Raw genomic sequence first — 17,426 nt, 5'->3', positions numbered from 1 at the left:
TCTCTTAATGAGGGGTTAGAAGTTATTAACTGTTTCTTGTATTTACAAGAAGAGAGGGTTTCTGCTACTTCTCATGAGTAGTGTTGGAAGGTGGAGTTGCTACATCCTCCTCTGCTCTGTTACTGTGACTCCCTGAAGGACTGGCTCAGCTAATGCTTTGATAGATGCATAACCATAGCATAAAAACACATCCTTCACAAGGAAACAGATGAAGATTATAAACTGTTGCTCTTTTTCTTCATCTCACAAACTGAAATAAAAATGTAAAAAGCTGTCGGGCAGTGGTGGCGCACGCCTTTAATCCCAGCACTTGGGAGGCAGAGGCTGGCGGATTTCTGAGTTCGAGGCCAGCCTGGTCTACGGAGTGAGTTCCAGGACAGCCAGGGCTACACAGAGAAACCCTGTCTCGAAAAACCAAAAAAAAAGTAAAAAGCCAGAAAAGAGATTTTTATGCCTTTTTCCCTACAGTGTGATTGGCACAGATGAGAAAATAATATGAAACCCTGAGATAATATCTCGTTAGATGTTTCATTGTTTAGCCACAGTGCTCCTTCACCTCAGCTTGTACTGGGCAGTATAAAACACAGTCCACCTCAGAACTATGGCAGTGTCTTTGGGAATAGGAGTAGGACATGGAGTGTCTGATCACAACATACCTGGTTCCATCATACCAAGGCTAAGTTGGTGCTATAAAGGTTGGCATGGAGCTGCAGGCAGAAGCATCCCTTATCTCTCTTTCTCTTTCTGCACCATCACCAAAGGTGTTGCTTAGAACCAAGCTGGCAGGATTCCAGGGGCAAAGGCATGATAACCTCATCCTGCTCTCAAGGAAAGCAGCCACAGCCACACAGGAACATGCTAGAAGAACGTTCCTGTAGTGAAGTAACATGCGGGGATGTTTACAAGACACAGTTGGTCCATCTTCGGTATTTTCTATTCTTTGATTTTATTGGTTTGAAAGGGGTCTCAATGAAGTCTTAGACAAGGAAGGCAAAGCAAGTAGGACCATAAGGCTGGCACTTGCTGGGTTGCGCTTTCCTGCTGGTGAGAACTGTTCTGCAAAACCAGTCAGACTTTTTGTTGTTAATTTTGTTTTGTTTCACTTTTCCGCTCAGCCTTTCTGTGATTCCTGTTCCCAGGCAGGACTCATCCATCTTCAGGGTTCCTGAAGTGGGTTAGAAGACTCTCAGTGCTCACCCCCATCCCCCACTTCTACCTTTCTCTCTTCCCTTCCCCATACCTGTAATTAAATCTGCAATATTTCAGCGAATAGCAAAGTTTTTTTTTTTTTAATTTTCTATACTTGAGTACTGGCAACGAAATCAGTGTCTGCAATAGTAGACTGTTTTCTAGGGGCAAGAGAAATATAATGGAACTACCGTGGCCAACCATCTTTGGGTGATGCTTGGTATTCCTGTTTAATTTATTATGCATCAGCATGCTCAGACATTTAGCTACAGTTTCCCTCTCAACACTAATATTTTCTACAAATATCGATATTTTATATAGCCTTTATTTATGTAGTGTGTGTGTGTGTGTGTGTATGTGTGTGTATACATGAGTGTGCAGTTTTGTGTATTGCATTATATGAATGTGGCTGCATGCTTGTGTGCTTGTGTGTGTACATGAGTGCCCAAGTATGTATGCATTAATCCAGGAGTGTGTGTGTTAGTATACAGGTATATGGATATGAGTGTACAGGTTGTGTGTGTGTGTGTGTGTTTATGACAGAGGGAAACCTCAGGAATTCTTTCTTTAAAAGGCGCTCCTGCCTTTTAAAACAAAATTAAAATGATACTCATTTATTGTGGGGGTGTGTATGTCTGTGAGCATTATGGAGATCAGAGGACAACTTGCTGTAAGTTCTATGCCTGTACCATGTGGATTTGGGGGACTGAATTCAGGGTGTCAGGATTGGCAGCAGGTACCTTTACCCCGCAATCTATCTCACAGACCCCATTTTTTTCTGAGGTAGCATTTTTCACCAGCCTGGAACTGGGCAAGAAGGCTAAGCTAGTCTGGCTTGTCCAGCAGGCCTCAAGACTCCATCTGTCTCTGCTTCCCTGACACTAGGATTACACGTATGCTCTATTTTGAGGATCAAATTCTATCTTTTTGTCTTGTAACTAATGTATGAAGAACACTTCTTGTAGCTACTTATACATTTAGGCTTAGGCCTGCCATTTAACATCATAGGAAAGCAACTCGATGCAACTTGTCACTTTTTATTCCATTATTTGTTTCCAATTTATTATCTCTATTTTATTTCTTTCTTCCCTTCTGTGTTGTTGAAGATAATTTAAATATCTTTGAAGCATATTTTGAGATATATTCTTATTGTGTCGGCCATCCTGACCTGCCTAGAACTTCCTATCTTGCTTTAGTTTCCCAAGTTCTAGACTTAGGTTTGTACAACTATACCTGATTCTGTTAGTATTTCGTATTAATTACCTATGGTATTTTAGCTTATTGTTTTGTAAAGCTTTTTAGTCCCTCCTCTAGGTGTTATAACTTATCACGGCATAATTAAGGTAACTAACTTAAATATTTGTAATATACATTTTTAACTATAGTCACCAATTTTTAAATTTTTTGCTCTAACCCTTAAACTATTTTAGAAACTTCCAAAGGTGAGGAAAGCCTACTTTTATTTTTTTATGTTTTCAATGAGCATGCTATTTCTTCCTTCATCAAGGTCCCAAATTATTTTTTCTCTTTTACATTTTCTTAAGAGGGAACTTCTTTGATCATTCTTTTAAAATTGGTCATGGGGAAGGGAGATGGGGTTGAGGGAGGGAATGCTGGGAGAAACAGCTCAAATTGAGGGCCATTTGAGGGGTGTTATGGAAACCCAGTGCAGTGGAAACTTCCTAAATATATGAAGGCAATCCTAATGAAATCTCCAAATAATGGGAGATGCAGGTTCAACTGGCCATCTCTTGTTACCAAATAAATGTGTGAGGTCTGGGACTGGGTTACATCCAATTGAGTTGTTCCATGGAAATTCCCAAATGACCCAGGCTTTTGCCAAGCAGTAGGTTGCTCTCCACAAACTGATATGGAGATCCAATTGCCGAGGACAATACACACACAACTCACTGGCCATGGAGAGGTTGAGCTGGTAGCTATATAGAGCCTACATCGCTACATTCTTGTGTCTTTGGTATGGGAAGGTAGGTACTCTAGAGTCTACCAAAAGAGAAACATAAACACCAGCCCAGACACAACCCGTCTGGTCTACACTGTTGTCCTACCTGTAAAATATGGTAGGGCAATGGTGGCATAGAGCTTGTGGGAGTAACCAACCAGTGTCTGATTTGGCTTAAGGGCTACTCAGATGGAACTCATAAAAACCACTTCTTGGGTTACCAAGAACCAAAGACTAGAGAACCAGAGATCTAAAGTAAAACCAAATATTACTGGTCTTAGAAACAAACAAACAAACAAACAAAACCAAAAAAACTAAAGGAAAGTTGGGAGTTGGTAGCACATGCCTTTAATCCTTCCCCTTGGGAGGCAGAAGCAGGCAAATCTCTGTGAGTTCAGGGAGCTGGTCTACACAGTGAGTTCCAGGGCTACACTGAGAAGCCGGTCTTGAAAAACATAACAAAGAAGCAAACAAATTAATAAAATGACTCCTATGATATTCGGCTCTACTCATAGATTGGTGTTTTATTCAGTCATCATCGGAGAAGCTTCCTCCTGCAGCAGATGGGAACAAATTCAGGAATCCACAGCCAGACATTACACAAAGACTCAGACACCTTATGTTGTAGGGGTGGAGGAGAGACAGAGACAGCCAGAGATAGATCCTAGAATACATAGCTTTAAAAGAGATATCTTCATTAAACCCCTCCGACAGGAGCTAAGGGAAATCCCATGGATCAAGAAGCAGGACAAACATGAGTCAGAGTTAGAGACTTCTCTGAAGGGACTCTAGTCAGCCCCAGCACTGCAGGCATGGATCTGTCAGGCCTTGTCCTTCTCCCCCCATTCCCTCTGCCTTGCTAAACCAAACCAAACTGAATCGAAACATTAGATTGCCTTCCTAAAGCTAGCCAACAAGGTCATTATTCCCTTATTTGCCCACTGCCTCCTCCTGAGGGTTACTGTCAAAGACCAGCTATCATAAAGTATTGTATTCCAGTACTCAACCCCTCCCTCTTGGCTCCCCTAATTAACATGCCCAATTAAAATAAAGCACTTTGTCCTAATATGGGTTTTCCCCCTTTACCTTTATAAACTGCCATTTTCCTATGGATCACATATATCTCTTTTCAATCCAGAGGCAGTGTTGTGTCAAACGATGTATGTTGTAGAATTAGCTAGTTGATAATTTTTCTTTATAAATGCCACAGTTTTAACTCCCATTTAATTCTTTTGAGAATTTTATTTCTGCTTTTTAACATCCTACTGGTGGTTTCTAGTGTGAGATTTTCTCTGTGAGCCAGGATGCTAGTATTCCTTACAGACTGAAAGAAGTGGACATTGAATCATTGGTGACATTGTAATCTGTGCTGTCAGATTGATGTATAACAGACCCCAAATAATAGCAACAATAAAAATTAAAACATCAGCACACAATATTTTCTGCCATAGTGGGACCATTTCATTACTTTCAAATACAGAGCGAGGAATACTTATTGTAAAAATAAGGACTAGGAAAAAAAATCACTCTAAAGCAGAGAATTACATACAATAGCTTCCTACAACAGACACAGGGTTGTGCAGACATGCTAGTATGCATTTCAGAGCTCACGTTATAGGTCAGCATTATTTGTAGAGACTGTGTTCTGAATACTTACCATAACATCAACTTCAACACTACAACACTACAGAAAAGAACTTCTCCGGTATTTTACTCCGGTAAATCTTTTTTTTTTTTTTTTTTTTTTTTTTTGGTTTTTGAGACAGGGTTTCTCTGTGGAGCCCTGGCTGTCCTGGAACTCACTCTGTAGACCAGGCTGGCCTCGAACTCAGAAATCCGCCTGCCTCTGCCTCCTAAGTGCTGGGATTAAAGGCGTGCACTACCACTGCCAGGCTTACTCCGGTAAATCTTTCATTCTGGAAACTGATCAAAGTTAACCTTTATTTAAGTATTTTCTGTATATTCTGAGTAGTTCTAGAATAATGGCTCTTGCTTCTAAGATCTTTCTCTGGAGTCAGGGTGATCCTCGTGAATTACTGAATTTTTTGTTGTTTTTGTTTGTGTTTGTTTTTTGAGACAGGGATTTTCTGTGTAGCCTTGGTCATTCCTGAAACTAACTTTGTAGACCAGGATGGACTTGAACTCACCTGCCCCTGCCTCCTGAGTGCTGAGATTAAGATTTAAAATATTTTCTGAGTGTTGAAATGGTACTTCTACAAGTCTACCCACCGGACTAGTTTGCAATCTTTAAACAGGTATTATTTATTCCTAAAGGAACCTGCCTCAAAAAGACATTGAAAGCTGAAACTGTCAGCTAAGTAAACAAGATAGCACTGCTTTTTCAAAGTGTTATGCAAATGACATTTAAGTGGGGGCATCAAGCTTTCCACACTTAAGCTCATCCCTGCATCTTTCAAACTCTGACATCCACAGACACTGCAGTCAATAATAAGCACACCTTACAGTCTCACATGCTCACCATAGTCACCACATAAAGGTTTTTCTCATACTCCATAAGATACACCAATGAATAACTACTTCTCACTCCCATCTGAACACATGAAGTAATTAAGGCTGATAATCTAAGACTGTAATCTAAAACTTCATAAGGAAAGCAACTCGATGCAGCTTGTCACTTTTTAACGGTGTCACGCAGCCTCAGGCTCCTTTGCCGGTTAAAAGAGTTGGAATTAAATTAGCAGCAACGGCATTTTTCATTCTAATGCTCTCCCAACTGAACTAATTAGGTCCTGCCCAAGTGAAGACATTTTTACACGGGAGACGCTACAGAAATACGATAGCCGTCTGCCTACTAGAGAGCGACTCCACATTTAAAAGGCTCACTTGGGTTTCAAGTAATGAGCGACTGACCCCATACCACGCACTGCGGGCCACGCGCGTGCGCAGAGGATTCCAGCAAACGCTGGAAGGGGATGGGTCAGGAACACCAACCGGGGAGGCGTGGCCCTACCCCGGCGGCACTCCCAGACCCCGCCCCTCAGTCTTACGAGAGAGTCACGGAATTCGTAGTTCCGCTTCCGGTGCCTCACGCTTCTCTTTCTTCCTGTCTGGCTGGAAACATGGCGTCGCGCAAGGAAGGCACCGGCTCCACCGCCACCTCTTCCAGCTCCGCTGGCGGCGCGGTGGGGAAGGGCAAAGGCAAAGGCGGCTCTGGAGATTCGGCCGTGAAGCAGGTGCAGATCGACGGCCTGGTGAGTGCGGTGCGCGGCCACCGGCCCACGCGAGGCTCTGATCTCTGTCGGGCGCGCTTCCTGCCGCTTTCCCCATGAGCAGGCTGACCACGCTCTCCCCTCAGCACCCTTGTTCTTCATCTTCACTTTTGCTCGAAAGACACCACAGCCGTCCCTGTTTTCCTTTGAGAGAGCTGGGGGCTGAGAAAAGGAGCCGGAATAGGGGTATGATACAGGTTTGTGTGGTCTTGTTTTTAGATGCTCAGGAGAGGACTGCTTACAACCAGATGACAGTTGTGGGGAGAAGGATTTAGAGTTCTGTTTGGGGCTCTAGGAAGAAGAGAGAGGGAAAAGGATACACCTTGGCTTCCTGGAGAGGCTTTTGCCAAATGCATTCTCCAGAGATTTAATATGCTACCGTGCTTTAGAGCACCACTATACCTAAAAATGCAGAACTAGAGTAAACTCTTAGGCAGAGTTCAGTGTGAACCACAAGAAGCCATAAGAAGCACAAGAAACCATAAGAAGCATAAGAAACCACAAGAAGCAGTAAGTGTATTTGTGGATAAGGTCCGTGATCTAGGGTATCTGTGAAAGCTCAGTGTAAGGATATGGACGGAAGAGAAAAGATGCGAATCTAAAATGATGTGAGATTCTAAGCTTTAGGAACATAACTCCAGGAGGTTGTGGTGGCAAATGTCTTTACTCCCAGCACTGGTGAGGTACAGGCAGGAGGATCTCCACGAGTTTGAGACCATTTGGGACTGAGATCCTGTCTCAAAAAGAAAAGGACAGAGAACAGAAAAAGGCATTCTTTTTTTTTGTTTTTTGTTTTCAAAAGCACCCCTTTCTCTCAAACCAGTTTTTAGGTATTTTCCGTAAGCAAAGACCCTTGCAGTGGGGATTTTTAAATTCATGTGGAAATTGTCATTGCAACAGGCATTGTGTAAGTGGAAATCATTAGTAACTTCACTTTGGAATATAGTTGTTTGATAGATTGACATGAGGTTTTTTTTGTTTTTTCAAATATAACCTGATGTTTATAGGCACAGTCTTCTCAGTTCTGTCATATGTCAACTCTGTGTCCCAGAGAAAGTTTACCTTAACCAGCTTTAGTTCTCTCATGTGTTCAGATGGGAGTGAGAAGTAGTTATTCATTGGTGTATCTTATGGAGTATGAGAAAAACCTTTATGTGGTGACTATGGTGAGCATGTGAGACTGTAAGGTGTGCTTATTATTGACTGCAGTGTCTGTGGATGTCAGAGTTTGAAAGATGCAGGGATGAGCTTAAGTGTGGAAAGCTTGATGCCCCCACTTAAATGTCATTTGCATAACACTTTGAAAAAGCAGTGCTCTCTTGTTTACTTAGCTGACAGTTTCAGCTTTCAATGTCTTTTTGAGGCAGGTTCCTTTAGGAATAAATAATACCTGTTTAAAGTTTGCAAAATAGTCCGGTGGGTGGACTTATAGAAGTACCATTTCAACACTTGGAAAGTATTTTAAGTCTTAAGAACTTATGTCTTCTGAGTTCGAGGCCAGCCTGGTCTACAGAGTGAGTTCCAGGACAGCCAGGACTAAACAGAGAAACCCTGTCTCAAAAAAACCCCAAAAACCAAAAAAAAAAAAAAAAAAAAAAAAAAAACCAAAAAAACCCCCAAAACTTATGTCTTACTGCATTTTTGTATCATTTGAAATCACTCTTTGAATTGCTTGGTTTCTAGAGTTGTAAAAGTCAACAGGTAGTTGGTAGATGTAATTACAAGTATTTTAGGACTGGGTTTGGGCATGGTGGTTCACTCCTGTAATCCCAGCACGTGGGAAAGTCCAACAGGATTCTGCAGAGTTGTCTATCAGCCTGGGCTCTACAGTGAGACTGTCAAACAAGACACAGTCAAACATACTTTTAGGGCAGTTTAGGGCAGTCTTGTAACTGCCGAGCTAGCTGTCTAACAAGGGCCAGGACTATGATCTCAGCAGGAATAGTGTCAGGGTGTCTTTAAGATACTTGAAGCAATGAAATTGCTGCAGGTGGGAACAGATGGAGTCATTTGAGTTCAACAGGCATGAAGTAGTCCTAGGGAGATCAAGACACTCTTAATTTCTGGATTCATGTATCACTGTTTGCTTTTATCTGGGGACTGATTACTGTTCTTCATAAGAACTTGTGTTAGAAGTTTAGGTGTTGATAATTTACTATGAAGATACACTTTTCAGTGACAAAGTACTCAGGTCTTCAGTCAAAAGGGCCTCTTAGTTATCAGATGTCCTAGCAAATCATATTGTGACTCAGAAGTGTCTGAGTGACCCTAATGACCTGTAAAAGGGGGCACTCAGATTGTAAAGTTCCTTTACTTGTTGAGCCATCATGCTATGGTGGCCCTTAGTTCAAATCTTGATATCACCTTAATTTTTCTCATTTAATTTAAAAGTTCAGCCGGGCGGTGGTGGCACACGCCTTTAATCTCAGCACTTGGGAGGCAGAGGCAGGCAGATCTCTGAGTTCGAGAGGTCGAGGCTAGCCTGGTCTACAGAGTGAGTTCCAGGACAGCCAGGGCTACACACAGAGAAACCCTGTCTCGAAAAAACCAAATAAATAAATAAATAAATAAATAAATAAATAAATAAATAAAAAAAAATAAAAAAATATATATATATAATTTAAAAGTTCAGATCCTGACTTCATTCATCAGATGTCTTCAGTGAATTCCAGGTCCACTGAGGAGTAGTTGTGTTCAGGTCATTTTCCTGTTCTTTCTTCACTTTGTCCAGAAGGATATTCAGTTACCTGTGACCAGTTACCCATCCCTCACTAGGTCCTGTAGAGTGTCTTTTTTTTTTTTTTTGTCTGTGGCATTCCTCTTTTCCTCCTTGTCATGTAAAATATTACCACATGTGGTTTAATATAGCTATAGTTTTAATCTGTAGTTTAATTTGAATCTGTATACTTCAGATATGTTCTGTTCTTGATTTGTTTAGAATTTATGGACTATCTTTTTTATTATTTGGGTTTTTTGTTTGTTTGTTTGTTTTTTTGTTTGTTTGTTTTTTGCTTTGTTTTGCCTTTTTTTGTGACAGGATCTCTGTGTAGTTTTGGCTGTCCTAGAACTGTGTATGTAGACCAATCTGGCCTTGAACTCTGAAAGCTCCACCTGCCTCTGCCTCCCCTAGCATGCCCAACCCAGCTGTGGATTACCTGCTTTAGTTACAGCTAGCTCTTCCAGATGCTGATAGTCTTGGTGAGTAATGTAGACATGGTCTATTCCTACCGCCATGACTATAGTCATGACTATAGCCATGCATAGGCATGGATGAACCCAGATATTAATTTCATACTGATTATGTTTGTTTCTGGAATATTGCTAATGGCTACAACCAGTTAGTATTATCCCTAGGAATATAAGCTCTTGATTCATATTGGAGGATAGTTTTTAAGAATGCCTTGAGGTATTTTATAATCAATGTATTCAATTTTATAATCAATATTATCAATAAATACATGGAATTTAGGTGCCTTGATTAGTTTATCTTCCTAGTTGTTTTTGTTTTTGTTTTTTTTTTTTTTTGCTGTTGGGTTTATTTGCTTCTTATCTCTTGGATTTCTAACTTCATTTTGTGAATGAAAGACCATTTAAAGAGTCTTATTAGAATTATTTCTAACCTTTTAGAGTAAGTATATCTGAATGAAAATTAAGAATGCAGTCATAGTCTGCTTAGATTTTTCTTTTCCTCCACCAAGACAAGATGTTATTGCTTGTAAGTATTAATTTTTTTTTTTGGGGGGGGTGGTGTTTATTCAGGAGATAGGGCAAAGGTGGAGGGAGAGAAACGGGAGAAGATGGCGGAGAGAGAGAGGAGAGAAGTGGAGGCCGGCCATGACCACGTGGAGAGAGGAGGGGAGGGAAGGGAGGAGAGGCTAGGGAACAGAGAGAAGCTAGAGGCAAGAGAGCAAGAGAACAAGGGAGCGTATTAATGTTTTATAGTAGAAAAAAAAAGCTCATGAAAGTAACTGCAGCTTCCATGTGTTTGTGACTGTGATAGCCATGACATGTCCAGAAGACAGTAATTTGCAGCACTCCTTCCCTTGTTTGCTACTTCTCTTCTTTCTTCCTTCCTCCTCCGTTATGTTCCCTGAGCCTCAGTGGTAGTGGAGTTCCATTTAGAACTGAACATTCAGTCTTGAAGTCTCACACTCTAACCAGTTATGCGTTTCTCTGTTGACCAGTTACTACCAAAACAGCTTTAGTTACCAGCTTGAGAGCAGCTCAAGTCTGTGGGGATACACACAGTTTTACTTTGTACCTTGTGACAGAGTTGTCTTATATTAGCCTTTGGCTGTCCAGAGACTCTGTAAATCAGTGATCTGCCTTCTGTCTCCCAATGTTGGGGTTAAAGGTGTATGTCACCATTTCTAGCCAAGCATCAATTGTTGGAAGGCAAATTGACCATGTCCATTCAGCAAAGTGTCAAGAGCAGATTCTGTTTTAGGCTTTTGATAAGGATTTTAGTATTGGTCATTAAGTTTGTGCCTGTGGAACAGGCCTCTAATCCAGTCAGAAGACAGTTAGCTCCCCCATAGAAGGTACGCTACTGTCTTACCAGTAGGCACATCTTGTCTGTCAGGTTGGCACTGCAGCATGTGGAGTAGTCCTGGATAAGCCTGTCCATTTAAAACAGGGACTGGATGATTAAGTTGGGCTGATTGATGGGCCAGAGTTACAGGAATCCAGCACTCTTTTCTCCCTAGGACTAGAATGCTGGATACAGGCACCAAGCCTGGCCTTTTAGGGAGAGTACTGAAGCTTGAATTCAGGTCCTCCTCAGCTTGTGTGTAAAGCACTCTGTTTAGCACGTGAGCTCTCCTCCCCAGCTCCTGTTATAAGAGTAGTATACACATGCTCCTTAACAGCGGTGTTACCTCCCCATAAACCCATGGTAAACTGAGAATATTGTTAATAGAATTGCATTCCAGCTGAGAATGGTAGCATTCCAGCATTTGGGGTACAGGTAGAAGGGTCAGGAGTTCAAAGTCATTTTTAGTTACATAGCAATTTGAAATTAGATGGGCTAAGTGAGATTCCTCCTCACTAGCTGGCTCACTTCCACGTGGGAGTTTGGGGTTCCTGCTCCCGGCTCTTATTAGGAAGTACCTTACTGCAAGCCATTAGCTCATAAGAAGTCCAAATTTCAGAATTACATGCTTGAATTTTGACCGCTTTCACACCAGGGCAAGGTCAAAAAAAATGTAAGAACATTGTATGGCTGCCTTTATGATTATAGATTCTCTCCTAGGCGGGAGACAGAGCTAAGATGGGAGCTGTAGGAAAACGGGCCTTGGTCATACAAGCTTGTAACCCCAGTACTCGGGAAGCAGCACTGAAGCTAGGGAGAAGCTGAGGAAGCTTGTCACGGTCTCAAAGAAGTAGTAGAGCCAAGATTTAAACCCTTTCTAGTCAGTGCCTTGTTAACATTAGTACTGACCTTTGACGCAAGGTGAATATATGGTTGAATTGAAGAGAAAAAGCTCTGAACTTTTTGGTAGCTACAGTAGCTAATATTTCAACACTGCACACACCCTTAAAAAGGGCACTTCCTCAGCCTTCCCAGGAACCAACAGATGTCTTCCAGGTTTCCTGTCTGATGCCACCCAGTGGACCTGCTTTGAGGTCTAAATGCAGGAGAGCCATTGGATAATTAGTGATGGACTAAAAAGCTAAAAGAACAGCATCCAGTACCAGAGTTCACCAACTACTCCCCAGTGGCAATCATGGTGTTTTTACCAGCTAGAGGCAAGACCTACATCTCTGTGAAGCTATCTTGCAGTCTTAACTGGATAGACAAAGCAACTCAAGTCTTAATTTACTATTGATGAGAGGCAGTGAGGTACAAGAACTATGAATTCTTTTCCTCAGACTACATGAAGGTCCAGCTTATCAGGAAGCAGTATGCTGTGGCTGCCCTAAAGGATATCTCAGCCCTGAGGAAGATTACATTGTGGTTTTTGATGCTACCAACAGTTCCAGACAATGATCCCTGATTCTGCAGTTTGCTGAAGAACATGGTTACAGGGTCTTTATTGAGTCTGTTTGTAGTTAGGCCATTATTGCAGAAAACAAAGATGGGGGAGCAGGAGAGAGGTCAATACTGGAGATTAGCTGATGCCATGGGCTAGAGCAAGCCTGAGACACCCCCAGTTCAGCTGTGGGGCCCAGGCAGGCAGCCCACCTGAGATCACCTCCTCCATGGGACCTGGGTGAGCAGACCACGCCCTGGACAACCTAGACAACCAGAGGCCCCAGGTTGCTGCTAAGATGAACAAGTAAGCAGTGGAGAGATGGAAGAGAACAAGAAGCAGAGTGATGTGTGGACAGTGAAGAGAAGTGAAAATGGAGACTTGAGGTAGTGAGAAACAGCCTGGTGTGAGTAGCCAGCGATGCCACTGAGGGCCATGTCTGGGTCAGTGCCCTGTAGCAGCAGGGGTCTATTACCAGAAATCAGGCAGGCAGCTCTGGTTTGGGCTGCTACTTGGAGCCATGTTAGTATCTGAGGGCTGTGCAGAGCTTGCCTGTGCATCTTGGGAAAGCTGGCCTGAAGGTAGAAGAGCAGAAGAGCTGACCCCAAGGTCATGAGAATGAAAGAGCTGGCCCTGCACCTTACTGCTTGGGCAGCACAGTCGAGCTTCCTCTGCTTACTGAGTGCTGGGATAAAAGGTGTGCACCGCCTTGTCTAGTATAGTTTGTTTTAATGTTGAAAGCAGAAGGTCTGTTAATCCGCACACACATTGCACTGAGTGATTAATATGTGCACGTAGAACACAGACTGTGAGAAAAAATGAGCAAGTAAAGAAACCGAGCCACCCGCCTTCCATCCATCTTTCCCAGACAGCCATAATCAATAACTCTTTAACGGTCAGGGTTACCTACCCTGTCTTCTGTGCCTTGGTTAGCAAGTACCAAAGCACTTGATAATCCCAGTGCCCCCAAATTCCAGAATGGCTTTTTAAATAGTAGTCAAGCACGTTTGAATGTACTGCAGTATTTTAAGGAATAGACATTTTGTTACATTTCTGGGATTTTATTTATTATTGCCTTATATGAGAGAAGTAAATTTCATTTTAGGTAAGCCTTTCTATCGCTAATTTTACTTTTGAATAATTATCTTCCAGCTACACCTGGGAAAAGTTCCAGGTTAGTGGTCCGTATATTATAAAAGCTTGTGACTTCAGCATGCTCATTGGTTAACATTTACGTTTGCTTGTACACTTGAACATTTGGTTGTACCTTTGTGTTCCCTGTAGGATTAATGGTAGAACAAGAGAGTCGTGGAGTTGTGCTTCCGGTCTGCTTTTGACAGCAGTTAGTTGATTTAACTTTAACAGTGAATCATCAGTAAGCGTAGATCCAAGAGAGCAGTCGGGAATCGGGCTCTTTTTAAATGAAGTATCATAGAGGTGCTGCTGCCGAGCTGGAGTGGAGGCTGTAACCAATCTCCTGTGTCAGGGCCAAATAGCTGCCCTCACCATTGAAGTCACGTCAGACCTTAACAACAGTGATTTAAATCCCATTTCTTCCTAGACTCAGGCAGTTGCGAAATGGAACTCCTATCCCACTTGAGCTGTAAAATGTGTTAAATTTAAGACTAATGCAGCTTTCTGCTTTTTGAGTTTACATTTTGGCAATAACTACCTTCTTTGTTAGGCATTAGAAAAAATGGTCTAGGCTTAACCAAATAAGAAAACTGCCAAGTTCACAGATCTGGCAGTGAAAGAAGCCAGATTAAATGAAAGTCTAGATATTGACTTTATAGAATATGCTAAAGGGAGATTCTGTGACATTACACTTTCCTTGAGAATAAAGTTCTTCTACAGTAATAGCTGTTCTTTGACAGAGATTGATGTGAGACGTTCAGGCTGTGGGCCTTACCTCCCAGTAGCTGCAGAACCCAGGAGAGCCAGCTAGGAATTCTCGCTTGAGCGCTTCAGCAGCCAGTGCCTGGGGCAGCTTAGGCCTACTGCTTTGCTTTGAACTTCTAAAGAACTCAGAGTGGACATCACCACGGTTTGTAGCTAGGAAAAGTGATCTCTTGAATGAGAATGTGTATAACAAATACAGAATATTTTGAGTAAAGTGGCTTAACACTCCTATTTATTTTTCTGAGACAGGGTGTAATGGAGACCAGGCTGAGTCCAACCAAGCTTGCTGTGTAGCCAAGGCTGGCCTTGTGCTCCTGACCCTCCTCCCTCCTCCTTCCTAAGTGCTGGAGTTGCTGACCTGCACCCCGCACTGCACTCTGGTTTAGTTACCCTCTCAATTTTCAAATTCAGATTTTAAATAAGAATGTTCATGGTAATGGGTATTGTAAGAGCTTTCACAGACCACCCCCTCTCCTGAGCAGTGCTGTTTCAATGTGGTGTCAGGCAGTTTTTGTTGTTGTTTGTTGTTTCATTTTTTCGAAGTTTTGTTTGTTTGTTTGTTTGTTTTTGTTTTGGTTTACTTTTGATTTTTGTTTTTTTTTTTTTTGAGATGAGGTTTCTCTGCATAACAGAGCTCTGGCTGTCCTGGACCACAATCTGTAGGCCAGGCTAGTTGTGAACCCACAGAGATCCATCCATCTGCCTCTGCTGGGATTAAAGGCATGCACCACCGCCTTCCAGCTCCACCTTCCGGCTCAAGTAGATGATTTTTAATAGCTACAGTTTACATTTTGTCATACTTGAAAAAAAGCTCTGGGGAATGTGAGCATTCTAGAGGGACAGCAGATCTTGACATACTTCACTCAGTGAGCGCGTGCTGGGTACAGACGAATAAGAATAGGTGGGCTGTTTATTGTGGTGTAGCCATTGTAATGTTGCTAGTGCTTATGAAGGACTTAATCAGTGCTGTGTGATAGGTAGTTAGGGTGGACTAGGTAAGCCCAGTGTGTCTCAGGCCCTCATTACTAGGCAGCAGCTGAAGAGGGTGCTTAGATTTGGGAATGCTGAGCTTCCAGCTGGGTTTATTTTATTTATTGGATGAATATGGCACTGTCTTACCTCTGGTAGAGAACTTGGAACTCAAGGAGGGACCTTGCTGTGGAAGGAGATTTATTTTCACTCCTTGTACAAATACACTGCGCAGACTAGCTAAGGGAATGATGGGAATGACCTCAGTGGAAGAGAATGTATTTATAAGCAGGCGTGGGGCTGGTAGAGAAAACCGGGAACTTGGTAGTCACACAGTTTGAAGTTCACATCTATTGAGTTGCTGTATTTGAGAAACTTTATTTTTGTGAAATAAAGTGTTTGATTCTAAATAGCTAAGTGTGGGGGTCTGGAGTAATGGCTGAATGGTTAAGAGCGTCCATCGATGTTGCAGAAGACTGTAGTTCAGTTCGCAGTACACACATTGGGTAGTTCACAGCTGCGCAACTCCTTGTCCAGGGGCTCCAACACCTCTGGTCTCTGGACAGCTGCACGTTCTCTCTCCACTCTTAAAAAACCCAGAAAGCTAGGACTGTAATCTCAGCACTTTGGAGGCAGAGGCAGGGATGAAGGCAGCTGGAGTTGTTTATATGGAGAAGACTCTTACCTCAAAAGCTCCAACCAGAATCACATGACGAGTGAAGAAAGTACTACTCAGCTGTGGGGTGTGGTCTGCAGACTGCTCTGTGTGAGCTGAGTGAGGGTTAAGGAACCTAGGTAGCTGTTTGACCCTGCTGTGCAGTTGAAGTGTGCCATCCCTGGGCTTGTGCTTTCTCTTTCTGAGGGGAAGTAATCCCCCCCCCCCATTTTCCTAAAGTGCTGGGCTGTGGTAAACAGTGGGAATGTATTCACTGATTGTTCCAGGTGTACTGTAAGAAACTATTTTCATACCTAGTTCAGGGTGAAGCTTCTTTTTCTAACCACCAGTGTAGTAATATTTAATAAAAGTATGACATAATAAAATAATGTGATCATGTAATACCACCAGATTTCCTTTTTAAGTTAGTTTCGGTGGTTAAAATACCTTAACAATTTTAGTGTGTGTGTGTGTGTGTGTGTGTTGCTCTTTTAAACTGTTAGCTGAATGGGTATTTCCGTGTTTGCTTACTCTAGCTACTCAGGGCCGGTTACCCAGCACTCCTCATGAGCTCTGCCCTGTAAAGGATGTAGCACAATAGATGCTCTCTTGGTTAGGGTTTTACTGCTGTGAACAGACACCATGACCAAGGCAAGTCTCATAAAGGACAACATTTAATTGGGGCTGGCTTACGGGTTCAGAGGTTCTGTCCATTATCATCAAGGCAGGAACGTGGCAGCATGCAGGTAGACATAGCACAGGAGGGCTGAGAGTTCTACATCTCCATGTGAAGGCTGCTACCAGAATACTGGCTCCAAGGCAGTTAGGACAAGGGTATCAAAGCCCACACCCACAAGGCCACACTTACTCCAACAAGGCCACACCTCCCAACACTGCCACTTCCTGGCCAAGCATATTCAAATCATCACAGATGATGAGTGATGTGGGAGGACTCAGCTCACGGTGGATGGTCTGTCTACTAGGCAAGTTGTCTTGGAAGGTATATGAAAACAGACTGAGCAAGCCAGTAAGGAGCACTCTTTCATGGACTCTGCATCAGCCTCTGACCCCAGGTCATGAGCTCATGCTGTGATTTCCCTGGATAATGAATGGACTGACTGTAAGCTGTAAGGTAAAATAAACCCTATCTTCCCCAACTTACCTTAAAGTAGCAATAAAAAAACCTATGACACTCCAAAAGCGTTAAAGATGTCCCATGCCCATCTTACTCTGTCAGCTCGCCACTGTCCAGAAAGGAAATTGAATTTGTTCTGTTTTTTTTTTTTTGTGAAGCTTCAAGCAACACGTCACAGTAACTGCTGTATTTTAAAACCTCCCTCTTCACTTTTCATATTTGATATCTTTTGAATAGAAAGCAAACATGTACTTATTAATGATACAGATATCCTAAGAGGATTCTTATTCATCAAAGCACATAACTACATTCACATAATAGGTATTTTACTTTTTATAAACTTTCTGTTTTAGATGTCATGGGCATTCTCTTTTGGGTATTCATTGGATGTCTGAGATATTTTGGTGGTTCATGTTTT

The 17,426-nt window shown here is 42.3% G+C and overlaps 1 protein-coding gene across 1 annotated transcript in view; it reads left to right on the top strand.

The window, feature by feature from the left end:
- The first annotated feature begins 6,209 nt into the window (after positions 1 to 6,209).
- Eif3h (eukaryotic translation initiation factor 3 subunit H) overlaps positions 6,210 to 17,426 on the top strand; it is a 72,216-nt gene continuing 60,999 nt past the window's right edge. Inside the window, exon 1 of the mRNA XM_028767391.1 lies at positions 6,210 to 6,360. Coding sequence (XP_028623224.1) covers positions 6,229 to 6,360 — 132 coding nt within the window. The 5' untranslated portion in view covers positions 6,210 to 6,228. The remainder of the gene's footprint in view (positions 6,361 to 17,426) is intronic.

Source organism: Grammomys surdaster, unplaced genomic scaffold (genome assembly GCF_004785775.1).
Source record: "Grammomys surdaster isolate TR1022 unplaced genomic scaffold, NIH_TR_1.0 63, whole genome shotgun sequence".
Classification (NCBI taxonomy): domain Eukaryota; kingdom Metazoa; phylum Chordata; class Mammalia; order Rodentia; family Muridae; genus Grammomys; species Grammomys surdaster.
The sequence above is the reverse complement of the archived record's forward strand: the minus strand, read 5'-3'. Positions and strand labels throughout refer to the sequence as shown.